Source organism: Chamaea fasciata, unplaced genomic scaffold (genome assembly GCF_029207755.1).
Source record: "Chamaea fasciata isolate MVZ Bird 193981 ecotype frontalis unplaced genomic scaffold, bChaFas1.0.hap1 SCAF_4, whole genome shotgun sequence".
Lineage (NCBI taxonomy): Eukaryota > Metazoa > Chordata > Aves > Passeriformes > Sylviidae > Chamaea > Chamaea fasciata.
The window spans coordinates 55,661,418-55,677,462 of NW_027094089.1; the positions used below are offsets into that span (position 1 = coordinate 55,661,418).

Sequence of the window (16,045 nt, forward strand, 5' to 3'; positions counted from 1 at the left end):
TTCTTTCTAAAATTCTAGAATTTCAAGAACCTGAGTCATGAAGGCAAATTTGAAGTACTGCTTTTTTTTTTTTTTAGATATGAGACTTAAAGTTGTTAAAAGTGTATGCCCAGGATTCATCAGAAACCATGTGTCATGGTGAAAACAATATGCACTATCTAATTTTAAAAGCTGTCTGAAGTTTAAGGATTTACTTTGGCTTTTGACAGTTCTGAGTACTCAATGCACTGGATTGGTACAATATGTGTGGGACATAATGTGTGCTTGCACAAGATTCCTCACATAGGTTCTTCAGTGTGCCTAAGACCGTAAGTAAGCCACCAATATTTATGAGCAGGCAGGTCTTCAAGCTTGTTGCTGGATCTCATGTCTGACATTTCCAGCAGCATGCCAACTGTCTCTGCATTTCTGTAATTTACTGGCAAGTGGAGGCATGGGGAAAACAAAACAAAACAAAACAAAACAAACCCCCCCCAAAACCCGAAAACAAACAAACAAAAAAATACAAACAAAAAAAACCCCCCAAACCCCCCCCAAAAAAACAAAAAAACCCCCCACCCTGACTGCGCAGCATCCAGGTGGAGGCAGTGGTTGATGTCTCAGACACGGGCTGCATTTGAATCCCCTTTCTGTCATAGTGGGCTCCATAGTGCATTGCCTTTAATAAGGCTCCATATGCTAGATATTAGAAATAGGAAAGGAAGAGGGGTAAACCAATGTGAGTAAAGGTTATTGTAGTTTTCATATTAAATAATCCAGGGAGATAGATAGAAATGGATTCAAGGGACTTAGATTTTATTGTGGAGGGATATTATGGGTACATGTGATTATAAACAAAAAAGTACTATGAATTGGCTTTCTGTTAGGTTTGCTTTACTCCAGAGAGCTATCTCTGTTGACATATAAATACAGGATGACAGAGTAGTATACCAGGATAATGTTGGTGAGGACTAAACTATTTCAGCAAGTGCTTAACAGAATGAAATCAGGAACCATTTATGTTCTGAAACTAGGATTTAATAAAGAAAATTCTGTTGTCTCCATAATTTTACTTCTGAAAGAAAAAAAAGAGATGGAGACACAAAACTTTCTGTGAGGATAAAAAAGAGGAAGATACATATCTCACACGTAATCAAACGTGTGCATTCAAACCCATCCTGGGTATGTCAACTGGATTCCTTGCTGGCCATGTGTCACTTTCTAAAACGGAGGTTAAGCAGGGGGCACACCAGCACCAGGCTCTCCACGGCATCTCCGCTCACTGGGAGGAGAGGCTTGGGGTGCGGGGACGGGGGACTGCTGGCGGGGATCGCCCCGGGAGGGCCAGCAGACCGAGCTTCTCCAAAGTGCGTCCCCGCTTCTGCGCAGCACTTGAGCGAGACCGGCCCAGCGGCGGGGCGGAGATGAAGCAACACCACCGAAATCCTTCAGCCTTGACGTCCACGAACAAACCTTGGCGCCCGCGGAGCCTAGGCCCAGGCGGCGCCCCGGCAAGGCCGCCAGCGGGCTCCTTTCCCCTTGCCATTTTTCTCCTCCCCGTCCTTTCACCATTATCACGACTGCTTTCCGCCAGTGACAGCAGCCACGGCGCGATCCGCGCGGCTCTCGCGTCCTTGTTCGGCTCCCGCACGCCGCGCAGACACACCCCCGTAACGCCGCGCACCGCGGCGGAAGCCGAGGCGGCAGGCAGCGCGGCGCGGGGAGGCGACACTCAGGCCCCGCCGCGCCGGAACGGAGGCGCCGCGCCCCAGCGGGCGGAGGCTGCGCGGAGCGAGCGCCCCCCAGCGCGCTGCCGCCGCGCCGGTTACGTAAGCGCGGGCACCCCCCGCGCCGCCCCCCCGCCCCCGCCAGCGGTTATGCAATCGCAGCACACAGACCTACTGTACCGCGCCCCGCCCCACGCCCCGCCCCGCCCCGCCCCCGAGCGTTCCCATTGGCTAGCCCCCGGCAGCGCCCGGCGTCGATTGGCTGGTGGCGGCCGCCAGTCACGGCGCGGCGCGGCCGGCATGCGGGCTATGAGCCCCGCGCCGCGCAGCTCTGACCTACTAACACACATCCCTCCGCGCCGCCGCCGCGCGCTCCCGCTCGCCGCTCTGCCGCCGCCCGCACGGCGCGGCACTGCTCCGCTCCGCACCGCCGCCCGCCTAGCCCGAGGACCGGGGCGGGGAATGCTCGGCGCTCCGCGGTGCGCTGCAGGTAGGAAGGAAGGCGCGCGTACAAAGTTGGGGTGCCCGCCCGGTGCTTCGCTGTAGCTACGGTCAGGGGTCGGCTGTTGGTTAAGGGGAGCCTAGCGGGCTCCGGCCGCCGCCGCCGGGCGGGGAAGGGTCCGTCGATGGCCCCGCTCTGCGCGGCGGCGGGCAGCTCGGCAGAGGGGTGGCGGTGCGGGAGGCAGCCCGGGTGATGCCGGCCGACGTCTCTCCCTGTCGGGGCGTGCTCGTTCCTGGCGTGCCGCGCTGCCCCCCGCGTGTCCCCGGGCAGCGCCGCCGGAGCGGCTCTCCCGCGTTGCATAATGTGCCGGCGGGGAGCAGAGCTGACACGGCAGACGCTGTGCGGGGCGGAGGGCTGGGTCTCGGGCAGCGCCAGCCGTGCCTCGGCCACAAAACCACCGGGAGTTGCTGCCGGAGCCCGCCGGCCAGACCCAGCCCTCTCTCGGGCGGCGTAGGGGCATGTTGCCCGCGGGCAGTCGGGATCAATGGCAGCGGCCCGGGACCGGGGCTGCGCTTGTCTCAGCCAGCTCTTTCCGTCACTTTTTGTCGCTGTTTTTTAGGCGCTGCGGGGCCGATCGCATAATAGTTCCTGGAAATGTTGCATTATGTAACCACAAAATTTGCTGGCAGCCGGGCTGGGAAGACGGAGCTAATTATGCGATTTTATAATCTCTCTACAAAGAAACTAGGACAATCTCGCCCCGAAAAGAAAAAAAAAAGCCCCCCAAACCCGTAACTGTGACAGGTTTTGTTAAAGTGTGTTTATTATGGGAAGTAGACAACTGGGTAAGTGGGGAGGCGAGGCGCGCTCGCCGGCTGCGTGCCGGGTGCCTTAAAACGAGATTTGTGTTGGGTCTATATTTAGCCCTTTCGCGTTTTAGCAATTGTGCCTTCATGTGCTATTTCTGGTGTTTTCTCCAGAGCCGTGCGTGTGTAAGACGTTCGAGGCATTTGCTCAGATTTTTAACTCTACGCCTTCGGAGGCGTTTTAGATTAGGCTGTGTAATTTTTAGGGAAGGTGTTTCGCCCAGACGCCGTGCCATCTCTCCGGTACGAGCTTTCGGTGGGAAAAAAAATGAAAAATAATTTTTAAAAGAAACCAAAAACCCTCCAACAAAACAACAATCAAATCCATACGGGAACGGCTTAATTTAAGGAAGAAAAGCGTTTCCTGGAGATCTCAGCCGCGCTGAGGGGGAGAGAAAGAGCCGTCCCGGCCGTGCCCTGACGGCCGCGGTGGGCTGTGGGCCAGGTGCCGCCGGCCCCCATGGGGCAGCGGAGCCGGGCTCCGGGGGCAGCCGCCGCCAGTAGGTCAGTGTGACAGACCCGGCGGGCGGGGGAACGGAGCGGGTGCCCGGAGCCCGACGATTCCTCCTCGCCCACCTTATTCCTCCCTGAGGTTCGCGGGGGTCGCCGCTGCCTCCCTTCCCCGGCGGCCGACGGGGCGCGGCGGCGGCGGGCGAGCGAGGGCTGGGGGCGCTGGTGCTCCCCCTTAGCCCTTTGTTCTGGGCTGGGGCGGCGGCGGCGGCGGGGGGGCGGCGGGCTGATAGCGCGGGGCCGAGCGGGCCGGGGCCATGCGCCGCCGGTCACGTAGAGGGCCACGGCGCCGATCCGCGCAGCCTTTGTGGCGGGGCGCGGTGCGGGGCCGAGCTGCGGGCGGACGCCGCCTCCCCGCAGCTCGGCTCCGCACCGCGCCCCGCAGAGCGTCCCCACCCCGCTGCCCATCACCCCCCTAGTCCCACCGTCGCCTGCAGGCAGGGATCGCCAGACAAAGACCCTCGCAGGTAGGCACGAGATTAACGTTTTCTTTCGTTTCTTACGTAGTGAAGGACAACAACATCATAAAGGGGAAAAGAAAGATCGTTACCCAATTCTGAAAATTTTTTCCCAAGTCACTTCGGCGTCGCAGTGGCTGTATGTTTTGTACTCTGGGCCCGGCTTGTACTGTGTCCTCGATGGGAACATAGCTTGAAAGTTGCTGACGATAACTTGCCTTTCAAGACAAGATGGTTTGTTTTGTTTTGTTTGTTTGGGGTTTTTGGGTTTTTTTGTTTTTGTTTGTTTTGTTTTGTTTTTTTTTAATTTTTGGTTACTAAAACCGTTCTCGAATAGGTGAAACCGACATCACTGTGCTTCTGACCAAAAACCTTCCAACAGTACTCCACGCCATAGGCTTTATGTTCGTTGTGCGTGCTGTAGGAAGTGGCAGCAAAGTATTTTAAAAATTTAATGTTCTTGGTAACTGCATAAACTTTTCTGTTACTTGATTGTTGGGGGGCCAAATACAGCCTTGACAGTGAGGTTTTTTTGGAGTTACTGTTGTCTAAAAAACAACCCTGTTTTTGTTTTTTTGTTTTATTTTCCGTTGTTGTTGTCCTCGCAACTTGAATGATTGCACTTGGTTTCGTTATGTTTGCTCCAGTGTGTGTGTAACCTACTTTGAGTTATCTTTGCCCTCCTCAGTAATTAATTAAATTCAGAGTCTCGTTTGGAATATTGCTATGTACATTGCTTTTATGATCCTTATTCAAACACAATGTTGATGGGAAACTCGAATGGATAAGGATTTGGTGTTTTGGCCCAAAAATCTGATTTAAACCAACAAGTTCAAGGACTAATGAATAAGAATCGTTAACAGCATTGGCACTAACAGTTATTGTTACGAAAGTTCTCACGTTACAGATGTCTTTGACTGTTAAAATGCTAATACGCTTTAGAAATTCTGCCTCCACTTTCATTTACTTTATATTTTTAACTTGTGCTCCAAAGGGCTCTTAATTAGCTTTTAGAATATCCAGCTTCCTGAATTTGCATCCAAAGCCTTAAGTTTCTGCTGTTTTGGTGGGGGTTGTTTTGCATTTTGTTTTGAGGTTTAGGGAGGGGGTTTTTTTGGTTATTTGTTTTTAAGAAACTGATATGAAGGTGTCAAAAAGCTAAGAGTCTTCCCATGGGCAGTATGAACTTGAACTTACATGACCTCCACACAGCTTATCTCGTCTTAAGAAGGAATAGTATTTGTCTTGCTTTGGATGAAATTTATAGAACATACAGACATTCTTTCTATTGCAATAGAGTCTGAGAAAAATATTAGTACCATGCTGCTTTTTTCCAGTCCTTTATCTTGAAATAAAACTCTTAAATGAAATAAACCTTTAACTCACTTAAAATTGACTTATTTTAACAAATAGTTATGCAAACTACGCTTATGCAATAGTTTTTTTCCAGATGGCAATCTTGCTGCTGTTATAACATCACTGTGATGCAATAATGTGAACAATAAAATCCTCTGTTTGAGTCTTATTACACACTGTTAAGCAATGTATCTGACTCATGAGCTTAATTGACTCTTCTAGGTGACCTTGCCATGATCATTACAGCCAGTTATGAGATATAAATGTGCTTAGGCTATGTAATAGAAAAAAGTGCAAATAGATGACCAATTCCTGCCGTCCATTCTAAAAGAAAATGACAATTATTTTCCATGTAAATATTTTGCAGTATTAAAGCATTACTGTACAGTATTTGAAAATATTTTTTTAGTAGCTACAAGATAATGTAACAGTCTAATATTGATGGTAAGCATGACTGTCAAAACCAAGATTGTGTAAACAAGGGAGTACTTGGTCTTGACTAAAAATGTGGTAGAAACAATATTATTTTAAAATTTTATTATAAAGTAGATCTGAAATCTAAAGCCGCCTTAGATACCCTGTGTTTTTTCCTAATTCACTTGTTGAATTGGTCCATGTCCCAAATAGTGTACTATGAGATTGAATTTTGTGACAGATATTAAATATATATTATATTAGAAAAAATGCCTTATTTAAGACAAGGCGTTTTTCCCCTTTCTTGAGTTGCTCCACCTTGGTGTAATTTTCAGTCTGTCCTGCAGCATTTGAAGAATTAACCCGTTTTTGCCACAGAGGTGTCTGCACAACAGCTGACAATAAAGACCAGTGCTGCAAGACTTTTCTTTACAAGTGGAATGCAACCCAACAAAGAAAATAATGCTCAGCATGGCCAGTGGTGTGGACCATCTCACAGATTCTCACAGAATTGGATCTCTAAAGGTTGCTGTTTCTCTGTTCTGTCTGCTGTGAGTGGTAGATAACAGCATTTTACATCCAGTGTTTTTTTTCATATGTTTACTTCAGTTGTTATGTAACAAGATGCATGTTTAGAGCATCAGCTGGGATTAATTGACATAATTCTGCTGCCTTTAAATAGAGCTGTAGAAATTTAGGTCAGCTGAAGGTCTGGTCCATGGTTGGCATTTTAAGAACACAGTTCAATAATAGAAAGCCGTTTGTTGTCAGAATAATTAATATTTGATTTTGTGGGCTCTCTTTTTTATGGTTTCTAACTAAGGGAAATCTGAGATTGTATTTCCAGAACATGGTTGCTATTAAGTTATAGCTTTTCACAGTCTAGTTCTTCCTGCTGTCAGGCAGCTATTGAAATGAGAAACATACTGTCATAATACTGTAACTTCAGTAACAGTTGTTTCTATTGAGGCTTTATTAAAATTACTGGAAAGTGATATATTTATTAAATTGCATATTTACATGTGTATACTATATATATTATATGTATGGAATTAAATATTTACCCAAGATAAATTTATTTCCTTCTCAGTTTTAATTTTTTTCTTGGTGCTATCAGTAATATTCTTAGGTCTTGTTTTTCACCACTTGAGCCAGAGCAATAAACAGCTTGTTTCGGGGCAAATGAACAGATCTGGCAGACTCATACTATCTTCATAGGAAATGAAAGAGAATGTGGGGCAAATTTGCACTTATTAAGCTTGACTGACCTTTTCTGAACAACAGCTACCCTTAACATATGTTTTGTGCTCTCCAAATAGAAATTTTATTTTGGTGATTTACCTTTGGTAAGCAGTCTGTACTTTACTTTGTAGTCCCTAAGATAAACAGTAACTTAAGTAATTTTTTCTAACAATGAAAGCCTTTTGTAAAAATTACATATGACATCAGCTTTCTGGGTACAATGTAGAGTTAGGTAACAGGCATTTTCAGTAGCATTTCAAGTTCCATTACAATCTCACTCATTTTTTTCTTAAATTTGATTGAACAGTGTCATAATAAATGATTTCTGATGTGCCCGATGGAATGTATTTTGTGGATATATTCCATTTTCTTCTTTCAATAACAGGATCAACATTTTAGCAAAAGTGGGTCATCTTGTACAAAGTTATCATCATCAGTGTTCCACTGACCTAATTACACGTTGGTCCTGAAACAGTAAGCACTTAAGCACAACATGAAGTTGTAGGAAAAGGAAACTGTGTACAGGATCAATACTTCTGCACTGCTTCACGCTGTTATAACATATTTATGGTCCTTATGCACATTACTACATAACAACAGAAATTGGTGGCAATATTTGTATTGTAAGTGCTTTTCTCCTTTGTGACTGTGGATAACCTGTCCATCATAGCATAAAATGCAGTGACCTAGGTTTTTTCAAAAAGTCTTGACTTGATTTGCTCTATGTTGTCTAGACCCTCTGGCCCACAAATCTGTCCCAAGGATATGGCTCTTTAGTGTAGCCAGCATTAAATCTTTTCTTCAACAGGAACGTAAACTCACAAGCTGTTGTAGGTAAAGGGCAAGAAATATGTTGAATGATTTCAGTGGAGATTAGAAGTACTCTCTGTTGGAGAGGATATCTGAATTATGATAATGATAGGTACAGAGTTTCATGGCATAATTTTTGTCTGTGGAAAGCAGTAGAGGTAGAGTACTTCCAAAATTTTTCATTAGTGTTTAGGGAGGCTGTACATGCACCACCTGAGCCTAAACTCAGCTTCCTGTCCCATGTGTGCGATGAGAATGATACTTTTCTGTACCTCATAAAAATATTGAGATAGGTAGCAACTCTTTTTAGAATACTTTGAAGATAAAGTGCAAAATATCTCTTTCAGTTTTCCAGTTTGGAATGCAAACTGGTGACTTATGAATTAATGAGCAATTTCTATAGCAGCTCATCTGGTATGTAGACAGATTTTCAGAATTGATAAATTGGAGCAGAATGGTGGCAGTAATAAAATTAATGATACCTATGCAAAACATGGACAACAGCAACTAAAATAAGTGGAGACATTAATACAAGTGCGGTTATTTTTCTAGAGTGAGCCATATAGCGGTGGTGATGATAGAGGCATGTGTTTTTTTCTAGAAGAAGCTATATGTAACCGTTATTTTCTTCCATTTCTTAAGGACTGATATATATTCTTTCTCTAGACATGATGATACAGAATTGAATTGTGTTTCAGCATCCAGTGCTAGAAATGGGATTTCATTTAGTCTGATATAATCACTATCAAAATGCTAGCAATGTAGAATTAAACAGTTGTTTTAACCTAGGATATGTTTGAAAAATTATGCTTGGAAATAGCACAAATTATTTTGCTAAGGATAAAGGAAAACATCCTGTTATTCTATGGGAAAGCTTAGGTACATGAGGAGGTCCACATGCACTCTGTAAAACAGAAGTTACTTATGTAATTAAATTACACAGAAGGGAGAAAGATTGTGACCCTGTCCTCTAAACTTTGAGACCTTTCAATTATTACAGTGTGAATGCATAAATCACCAGGATCAGATCTTGAATGTGCCATGTCGTCACTTCAGTATTTTTTGAAGTCCCATGGCTAAATTAACATTTTGTGATTTCTGCATGCATAATTTTTTGATTCAATAGCATGAGTCCTATACAACAGTCTCATTAATACTTGGATCTGGGATTGTATTCTGCTTCTGTTGAAGCCAATGGCAAAATTGCTGTGGGAGCAAGACTGACTCTGTAATTAAGTTAATAGGGTCGAGTGTTATTACATTGTAGAATTGGCACTCAATGCCATTAACATCAACCAACCAAATGTTGGTTTTATAACACTTTATGAGGGAGTGATAAAGCAATTGAAAAATTAATCATAAGGGAAAATATTGGAATTTGAAATGTAGTCAGAGGAATCATTACAGTTCATTAATTTATGTGTAAATACTCATGTTTTCCAATAGAATTATAAAATGCAAGTGAAGTGAAATGGCTGGTTCCATTGAAGGCATGTTGCCATTGTCATCAGATGGAATTTAATTTGTTTACAGACTTAGCATTGGGCTGATCCACATGGAGAAGTATTACTAAACAAAGGTTTTGACTCCTGTTTGTAAAGCCACAATTTCAGTTACCATAATAAAAGTGCTCAAGAAATACAGGAAGAGTTAGTTAAAGATCTTTTGTTGTTTTGTTAATTCACAAAAGTAATGGCATAGGTCTAACTGCATAAATAGCAAACCCATATGAGTATGTCAGTGGGTTACATGTCTGTCTTGACAGCTTTACTGATGGACTCCGGCAGAGAGCAAAGTAGAATATTGCATGCGAAAATACGGATATATGCTTAATATTTGCTGTAGATTGCATGCTACTTACGTTCTGTCTGTTTGTGCCAGGAACAATGTGTGCAGGAGGGAGGCTAGCCAAAACAGGAGTTAGCAGTGCTACAATGAGCAGATTGGGCCATTCCAGTGTACAATCTGCAGATGTCCCATGGAATGAGGGACGTGGACTCTGCAGCTGTTTGGATTAAGTGCAGCTGAGTGCCACCACTGGGCTTGCAGATGGATATTTGGACATGCAGTTGAGTTTTTATCCATCAATATGGTCATGTTGATGAACTATGTTAGTCTACATTCATTTAGGAAAAAAACCCCCACAGTCCAAAACCTTTTTTGCTATTTATTATTACCATTATTAGTATTTTTCCTAGACCATAGTGTTGGACAAACACCGAAGTGGAATAGCTCTGAGTTAGAGACCATACAGACCATACAGTCTGAATTCTTATCCTGATACAGTCTTGTTCAAGACTAAACATTGTTTTGTATCACATGGAAATAAAAGATGGGAATATTATAGGGGAAAAAGGTATTTAATCTGTGTAGGTATGGTTTCATTCTTCTAAAATATCCAATGATTCCATACGCATTTCCTTGCTCTTGCTACCACTTCAAGTAAATGTAGATGTTCTAAGCTATATGGCGTGTATATATATGTGTATATATATGTATGTATATATATAGTAATAATGATGACATATGCATGTTAGTGTGTGTCTTCTGGGAGAACAAATATTTGGGTTTGAGTGTAGCTCTCCAGTATTGTTAAATTCAGTAAGAGCTGTGAACTGGTAAGGACATGAAATTTCACAAAAGTTGTTTTGAAAACTTTTTACTTAGGTGATAGTTGACTGAGATACATGCTAAGAGATAAGTGATGATTTCATAGGTATTTAGTACATGATACAACTTCCTGCTGCGTGCCGTGGAAGGTGTCTGCTACTGGTACAGGTGAATAAAGTGATTGTAGTGGATTAAGACAATTATGGATCAGTAACTGTGTACTCCCAGTTCTACAGGATAACAAAATAAAATCCCAGTATTCTATTAGTGTAAAATGATGCTACAGCGACTGAATATTCTACAAATGTGTCAGATGGTCAACTGGCCTTGTCTTCTCTTTTTTTGTTGTTGTTTTAAAATTTTAGCAATGATTTTTAAGTGTTGAGTTGCACTTATATACGTATTAATTAAATCATTGATTCCCTGTATCAGTGAAATGGACAAAATGTCTATACACCTACTTCAGCAAATTAAACTGTACTGAAAATTTGAAGAAACAGATGTTGCTTTGCTTTGCTGTTCGTTTTTGGTTTTAAACCTGATCCAGCTCCTTCAGTCTTGACAGAAAGCTCCTTTTTGACTCCACTTAGAATTTTGGATCAGGGTCTAACTGTGTAACTGTGTATTAGAGATACATTTCTTCTTTTCAAACATGACAATTTTTGATGCTGCTTTTGCACTAAAATATTAGATGCTGTCCTTGGTGTGGCTGGCATCTAACTATTTTTCATTAGGTCTGTATTGTCAAAGATAAATCGTTACATGTCAGTAATTAACCATGGATTTTAGGAAATTCTACTTAGTTGTTCTATTGAATGTGTTAATTTTTTCATGACAGAAGAATTGGCATGGTTTGATGGAACAGAACCCAGCTGAAACCTTAGTCTTTATGACCCTACTTAATTGTTGCTACATCACTCATTCCACTTTGTCTTCTAGAAAAGACAAGAGAAACTGGCAGAATACAGTTCATTAATTCTTTTATAACTTTCTTGACCGATAATGTTAAAATTAATTTCATTAGCTATTGTAAAAACACTCCGAGAAAATAGAGACATTAATCTGAAGTGGCTGGGTTGTTTTTTTGTGGTTTTTTTTTTTTTTTTTTTTTTTTTTTGTTTGTTTGTTTGTTTTTGTTGTTGGTTTTTTTTGGGGGGGGGGTCATACAGGCAAGAATGATTGCTGACTCAATAGTCAGTTCTATAAAAGCACTTGGCGTGCTACATTCTTTTTTACCAGGAACATGACTGACTTTGGAAAATTATATACTGAGAAGCTGTGTCTTAAGATCAAGACCAGTGATCTTGTGAAAATAAATATTATTGCATTAAAAGGGACTAAATAAAACAAAGGCCAATTTAAACTCTTAAGTTCAAATTTAATGATTAAAATGTCTGAAGCTAAAGGTTAAGCTAGTTTTTCTTTGTTAACAGTAAGACTTCTGGGTCTAAACTTCAATGTAAATACTGTTTCCTGGATGTGCACATGCCTCAATGGTATTAAACTTTACTCTGACATAATAGGACTGTTTGTCAAAAGCAAATTTTTAATTAAATGTTATTTCTCTAATGTATTTTTCAAAACTGATTTTAATGTTTTCTTTGTATGATACTAAAAAATTACATAATTTTGTGGTCAATATTTTAGTAATTAGGTACTTGACCAAATTATGTGTGTGAACTTGCTAGTTTGAATTAATATGATGGATATAAATACTTATATATAGATATATATGTATACATATATTTTTACAGGATTCAAAAACAGCAATTACATGCTTAATAGATACAGTGGATAATGGTGGTATTTTCAGACAATGGAAATCACTCGAGCTTCTCTAAATCAGCTTATGTTATTTTCAATCCATGAAGGATCCAAATATATTGCATTTCTAAGTCATACACCACATCTGTTTTCAGAAAAGATGCTTTAGTATGGAACAAGATACTTTGCAGTGCTGCTCTTCAACATGCTTCATGTCCTGCAGTTTGAAGTGTTGGAAGGTTTTAGTTTGGCCAGTGATATCATGGAAGCTTCTGTGACAGCATTACTGTAGGGTCAAAACTCAAATATTTTTTAACTGATTCTTCCTTGGATCATATAATATTTGTTTTGGAAGCAAATCTGCTACCTCTAGGTGTCATGAAATTTAGAGTATCAGTAGTTTCAGTGTTGAGCTGTCTTCATATTACAGCAGGTTTAATGAACCAAATTCTTGTCTAAACTATTTGTCATTAGCTACTTTTGTGTGTTTTGAACCAGCAGTTCCTAAATAATAATAAAATTCTCTATTTATTTCAGGTTTTTAAGAAGATTATTGAATCTGCTAAGAAAATTGGTTCTAGGCAGACACTTCGGTCTGAGATTATGAAAGAAAAGGAAGCATGTGCGTGGATTTAAAATTACTGTATTTATCAAGTTGTGGAGTGAGAAGTACTGTGGAGATAGCTTGCCCTGTTGCATATTGTAGATCTTCTACAAATTGTTTCTGATGCAGCTGAGAAAAATGCAGACCCTTAAAAAGGAGCACGGACCTGTTGACACAAGTAGCAATGTGGACAAAATCATGGTACTTAAGTCAACTTTAGCAGAAGTATCTGAAGAATTGTCTACAAATGAAGATATTCTACTTACTGAAGCAAGCAGTGGAAAGAACAAATCTTCAGCTTGCCGGAGAAAGCGAGAATTCATTCCAGATGAAAAGAAAGATGCTATGTACTGGGAGAAAAGGCGGAAAAATAATGAAGCTGCCAAAAGATCTCGTGAAAAGCGACGACTGAATGACCTTGTCTTAGAGAACAAACTAATTGCACTGGGAGAAGAGAATGCCACTTTGAAGGCAGAACTGCTTTCATTGAAGTTAAAGTTTGGTTTAATTAGTTCTGCGGCCTATGCCCAAGAGATACAGAAACTCAGTAGCTCAACAACTGTGTATTTTCAAGATTATCAGAGCTCCAAATCAAATATTAACTCATTTGTGGATGAACATGAACCATCTATAGTTGGTAGCAGTTGTATTTCTGTCATTAAACATTCTCCTCAAAGCTCATTGTCTGATGTGTCTGAAACATCAAGTGTAGAGCATACCCAACCAAGTCGTATACAAAGCAACTGTAGAAGTCCCGAAAATAAGTTCCAGATTATAAAGCAGGAGCCCATGGAATTAGAGAGAGAGCCAAGAGATGACAGAAGTTCATATAAAGCATCCATATATCCAAACTACATGGGAGCTACCTTTAATGTGTACTCACATTCTCCTCCTCTCTTGCAAGTTAATAGGTCCTCCAGTAATTCCCCGAGAACGTCAGAAACTGATGATGGGGTAGTTGGAAAATCATCTGATGGAGAAGATGAACAGCAGGTTCCTAAGGGTCCAATTCATTCCCCCGTTGAACATAAAAATGTTCATGCAACAGTTAAAGTTCCAGAAGTGAATTCTTCAGCTTTGCCTCACAAGCTTCGAATCAAAGCCAAAGCCATGCAAGTTAAAGTGGAAGCAATGGATAATGACTATGATGCAACGCAGAAGTTGTCGTCACCCATTGACATGTCCTCAAAAAGACATTTTGAGCTTGAAAAACATGGTGCGCAAAACTTGGTGCATTCTTCTCACACTCCTTTCTCGGTTCAAGTGACTAATATCCAAGACTGGTCACTTAAACCAGAGCTCTGGCATCAGAAGGAACTCAATGTTAAAATTCAGAGTGGTTGCAAAACTGGCGTTGTTGAAATAAAAGACAATATCTACAATGTCTCTGATTCAGAGAACCTCTATTTGAAGCAGGGCATAGCAAACTTATCTGCAGAGGTTGCTTCACTTAAAAGACTTATAACTACACAAATCTCTGCATCAGACTCTGGTTAATTTACTACTGAAAAAAGGCTTATTGTTTCAAAGGATGTCATTTGCAGTAGATCAATATGTTTTGTATGATGCTGAATTTTCACTGGACTTGTGATGTCATTTCACTGTAATGTTCACATAATGTCTGATTGGTGTCTTTTTGTGCACAAATTATTATGAAGACTAGGTTGTGCTATGATCACTATGCCTTGAGTATAGTCAAGTAGCCTGTACAAAGGCTGTATATAGTGGACTTTAATTTCTTTTTGTTCTATTACAAAGTGTGCAAGTTACCAGTTACAATAAAATATTGGTGACAAACATAGAACATCTACTCCAGTTCAGCTGATTTTATGAACTTGTAAATAAGTTGTTAATTAAAAACTGGGTTTTTTCTTACACTGTGCTCAACTTCACTTATGTTTTTGGTTCTTACAGCCTAACAACCAAATTACAATTTACAACATGTGTGATCCTTTTGGCCACCTTTTTCCTTAACATGATTTTTAGAAGAGAAGTAAAATGAATATTTATGAATGAAAGAGTACCAATTTATAGCCTTAGCCTTCATAAACTTATTTCTTCATAGAAAATAACCAAAACCCCTGCAAATTCTAACCCAGTAACTAATATCAACAACCATTTTTTTTCTCCTTCAATCTCAAATGAGACAGTAATGAGTTTCCTGAATGTTTTAGTGTGACAAGCAATTTTTCAATATTATAACTTGGTGTTTTAGGTGAAATTAGTTAAGTCAGATTTGTGCATCTGCAAAGTTTTCAGAGCCTTGCAGTGACAGAATTGGACAGCACTATCTCTGCCAAGGGGTGGCTTGCGTCTGCAAGGGATGCAGGCATGGAAAATCCACCCCTCTTGCATACCAGCATTCTGTCCATGGCAGACCATGGGCCAGCTGTACATGAAGTATAAGGCTACAGGATTTCTAAACTCTGAGCTCAGCTAGGTAAATACTTACACAAAGGCTAGGCAATAGCAGTTGTAGAGTTAAAGGAGATCATCTGCTATTTTAATTCCCTGAGTGGGACATAATGCAATTATGCATGAAGTAAGTCTTGCCAGCAATTTGTCCCTGGTTTCAATGGCTTAATTAACTGAACTGGAATACCTTGGCTTGCTAAAGGGCATTTTGCAAGAACTTCTCAAAATAGAGACTGTGAAGAACTGCATAGTCTAGACACTGCTAGCTCCTTAGAACTTATGCAGGTGATGAGTTCTTCACTTGGTGACTGGACAGGACTGTGGTGCTCTTTGCGTTTCAGAAGAGCCATTGAACCATGGAGTCTAGAATTGTATTGCATATCCTTGGTTTGGCTTACCAAAATCTTTCATTTTAAAACTAAAAATAATTTATAAATAGAGCATAAACTTGGCAGAGGTTCTTGTCATGAGACTTCCCCCTTCTTTTAACATACAAATAAATCAGACTAACAACTAAGCTTTTTCTGAAAAGGCTTTTTATTGATTTCCATACTGTATAATGAATTGAACCTTTCCATAGGCTTAAAATACTAATTAACAAAACAATATGTAGGTATTGTTTTTTCAATTAATACTTGACTTGAGTGAGAGGAAGTTTGTCAATTTTTTGGGGATATGAAGAGGAGTCTGAGTCACTCCTGATAGCTCTGAAGCTTGGTCCAGCAGTCAAGGCAATGGCAGAACTCCCTGATGTCAGTGAGGACAGGATTTGATTCTGTGCCTTTTCAGGAACTGATGATTCAGTTGGGTTCTGGGAGGACCTTCGCACAGAAATCACTGGTACTTTC

At 41.3% G+C, this 16,045-nt stretch overlaps 1 protein-coding gene across 3 annotated transcripts; it reads left to right on the forward strand.

Annotated features, from left to right (window-relative positions):
• Positions 1-2,051: 2,051 nt before the first annotated feature.
• NFIL3 (nuclear factor, interleukin 3 regulated) lies at positions 2,052-14,657 on the forward strand. Of its 3 annotated transcripts, none has more exons than XM_066181636.1 (2): positions 2,052-2,196; positions 12,716-14,657. In XM_066181636.1, the coding sequence occupies exon 2, from the start codon at positions 12,906-12,908 to the stop codon at positions 14,277-14,279; it is 1,374 nt and encodes a 457-aa protein (XP_066037733.1). In that variant the 5' UTR covers positions 2,052-2,196; positions 12,716-12,905; the 3' UTR covers positions 14,280-14,657. The 3 variants fall into 3 exon arrangements, with proteins under 3 accessions (XP_066037733.1, XP_066037734.1, XP_066037735.1); XM_066181637.1 differs by lacking the exon at positions 2,052-2,196 and adding an exon at positions 3,935-3,991; XM_066181638.1 differs by lacking the exon at positions 2,052-2,196 and adding an exon at positions 4,197-4,216.
• Positions 14,658-16,045: the final 1,388 nt, after the last annotated feature.

Bases quoted from the DNA above. Each gene is read 5' to 3' on its own strand.
- NFIL3 (XM_066181636.1), top strand. From the start codon at position 12,906: ATGCAGCTGAGAAAAATGCAGACCCTTAAAAAGGAGCACGGACCTGTT.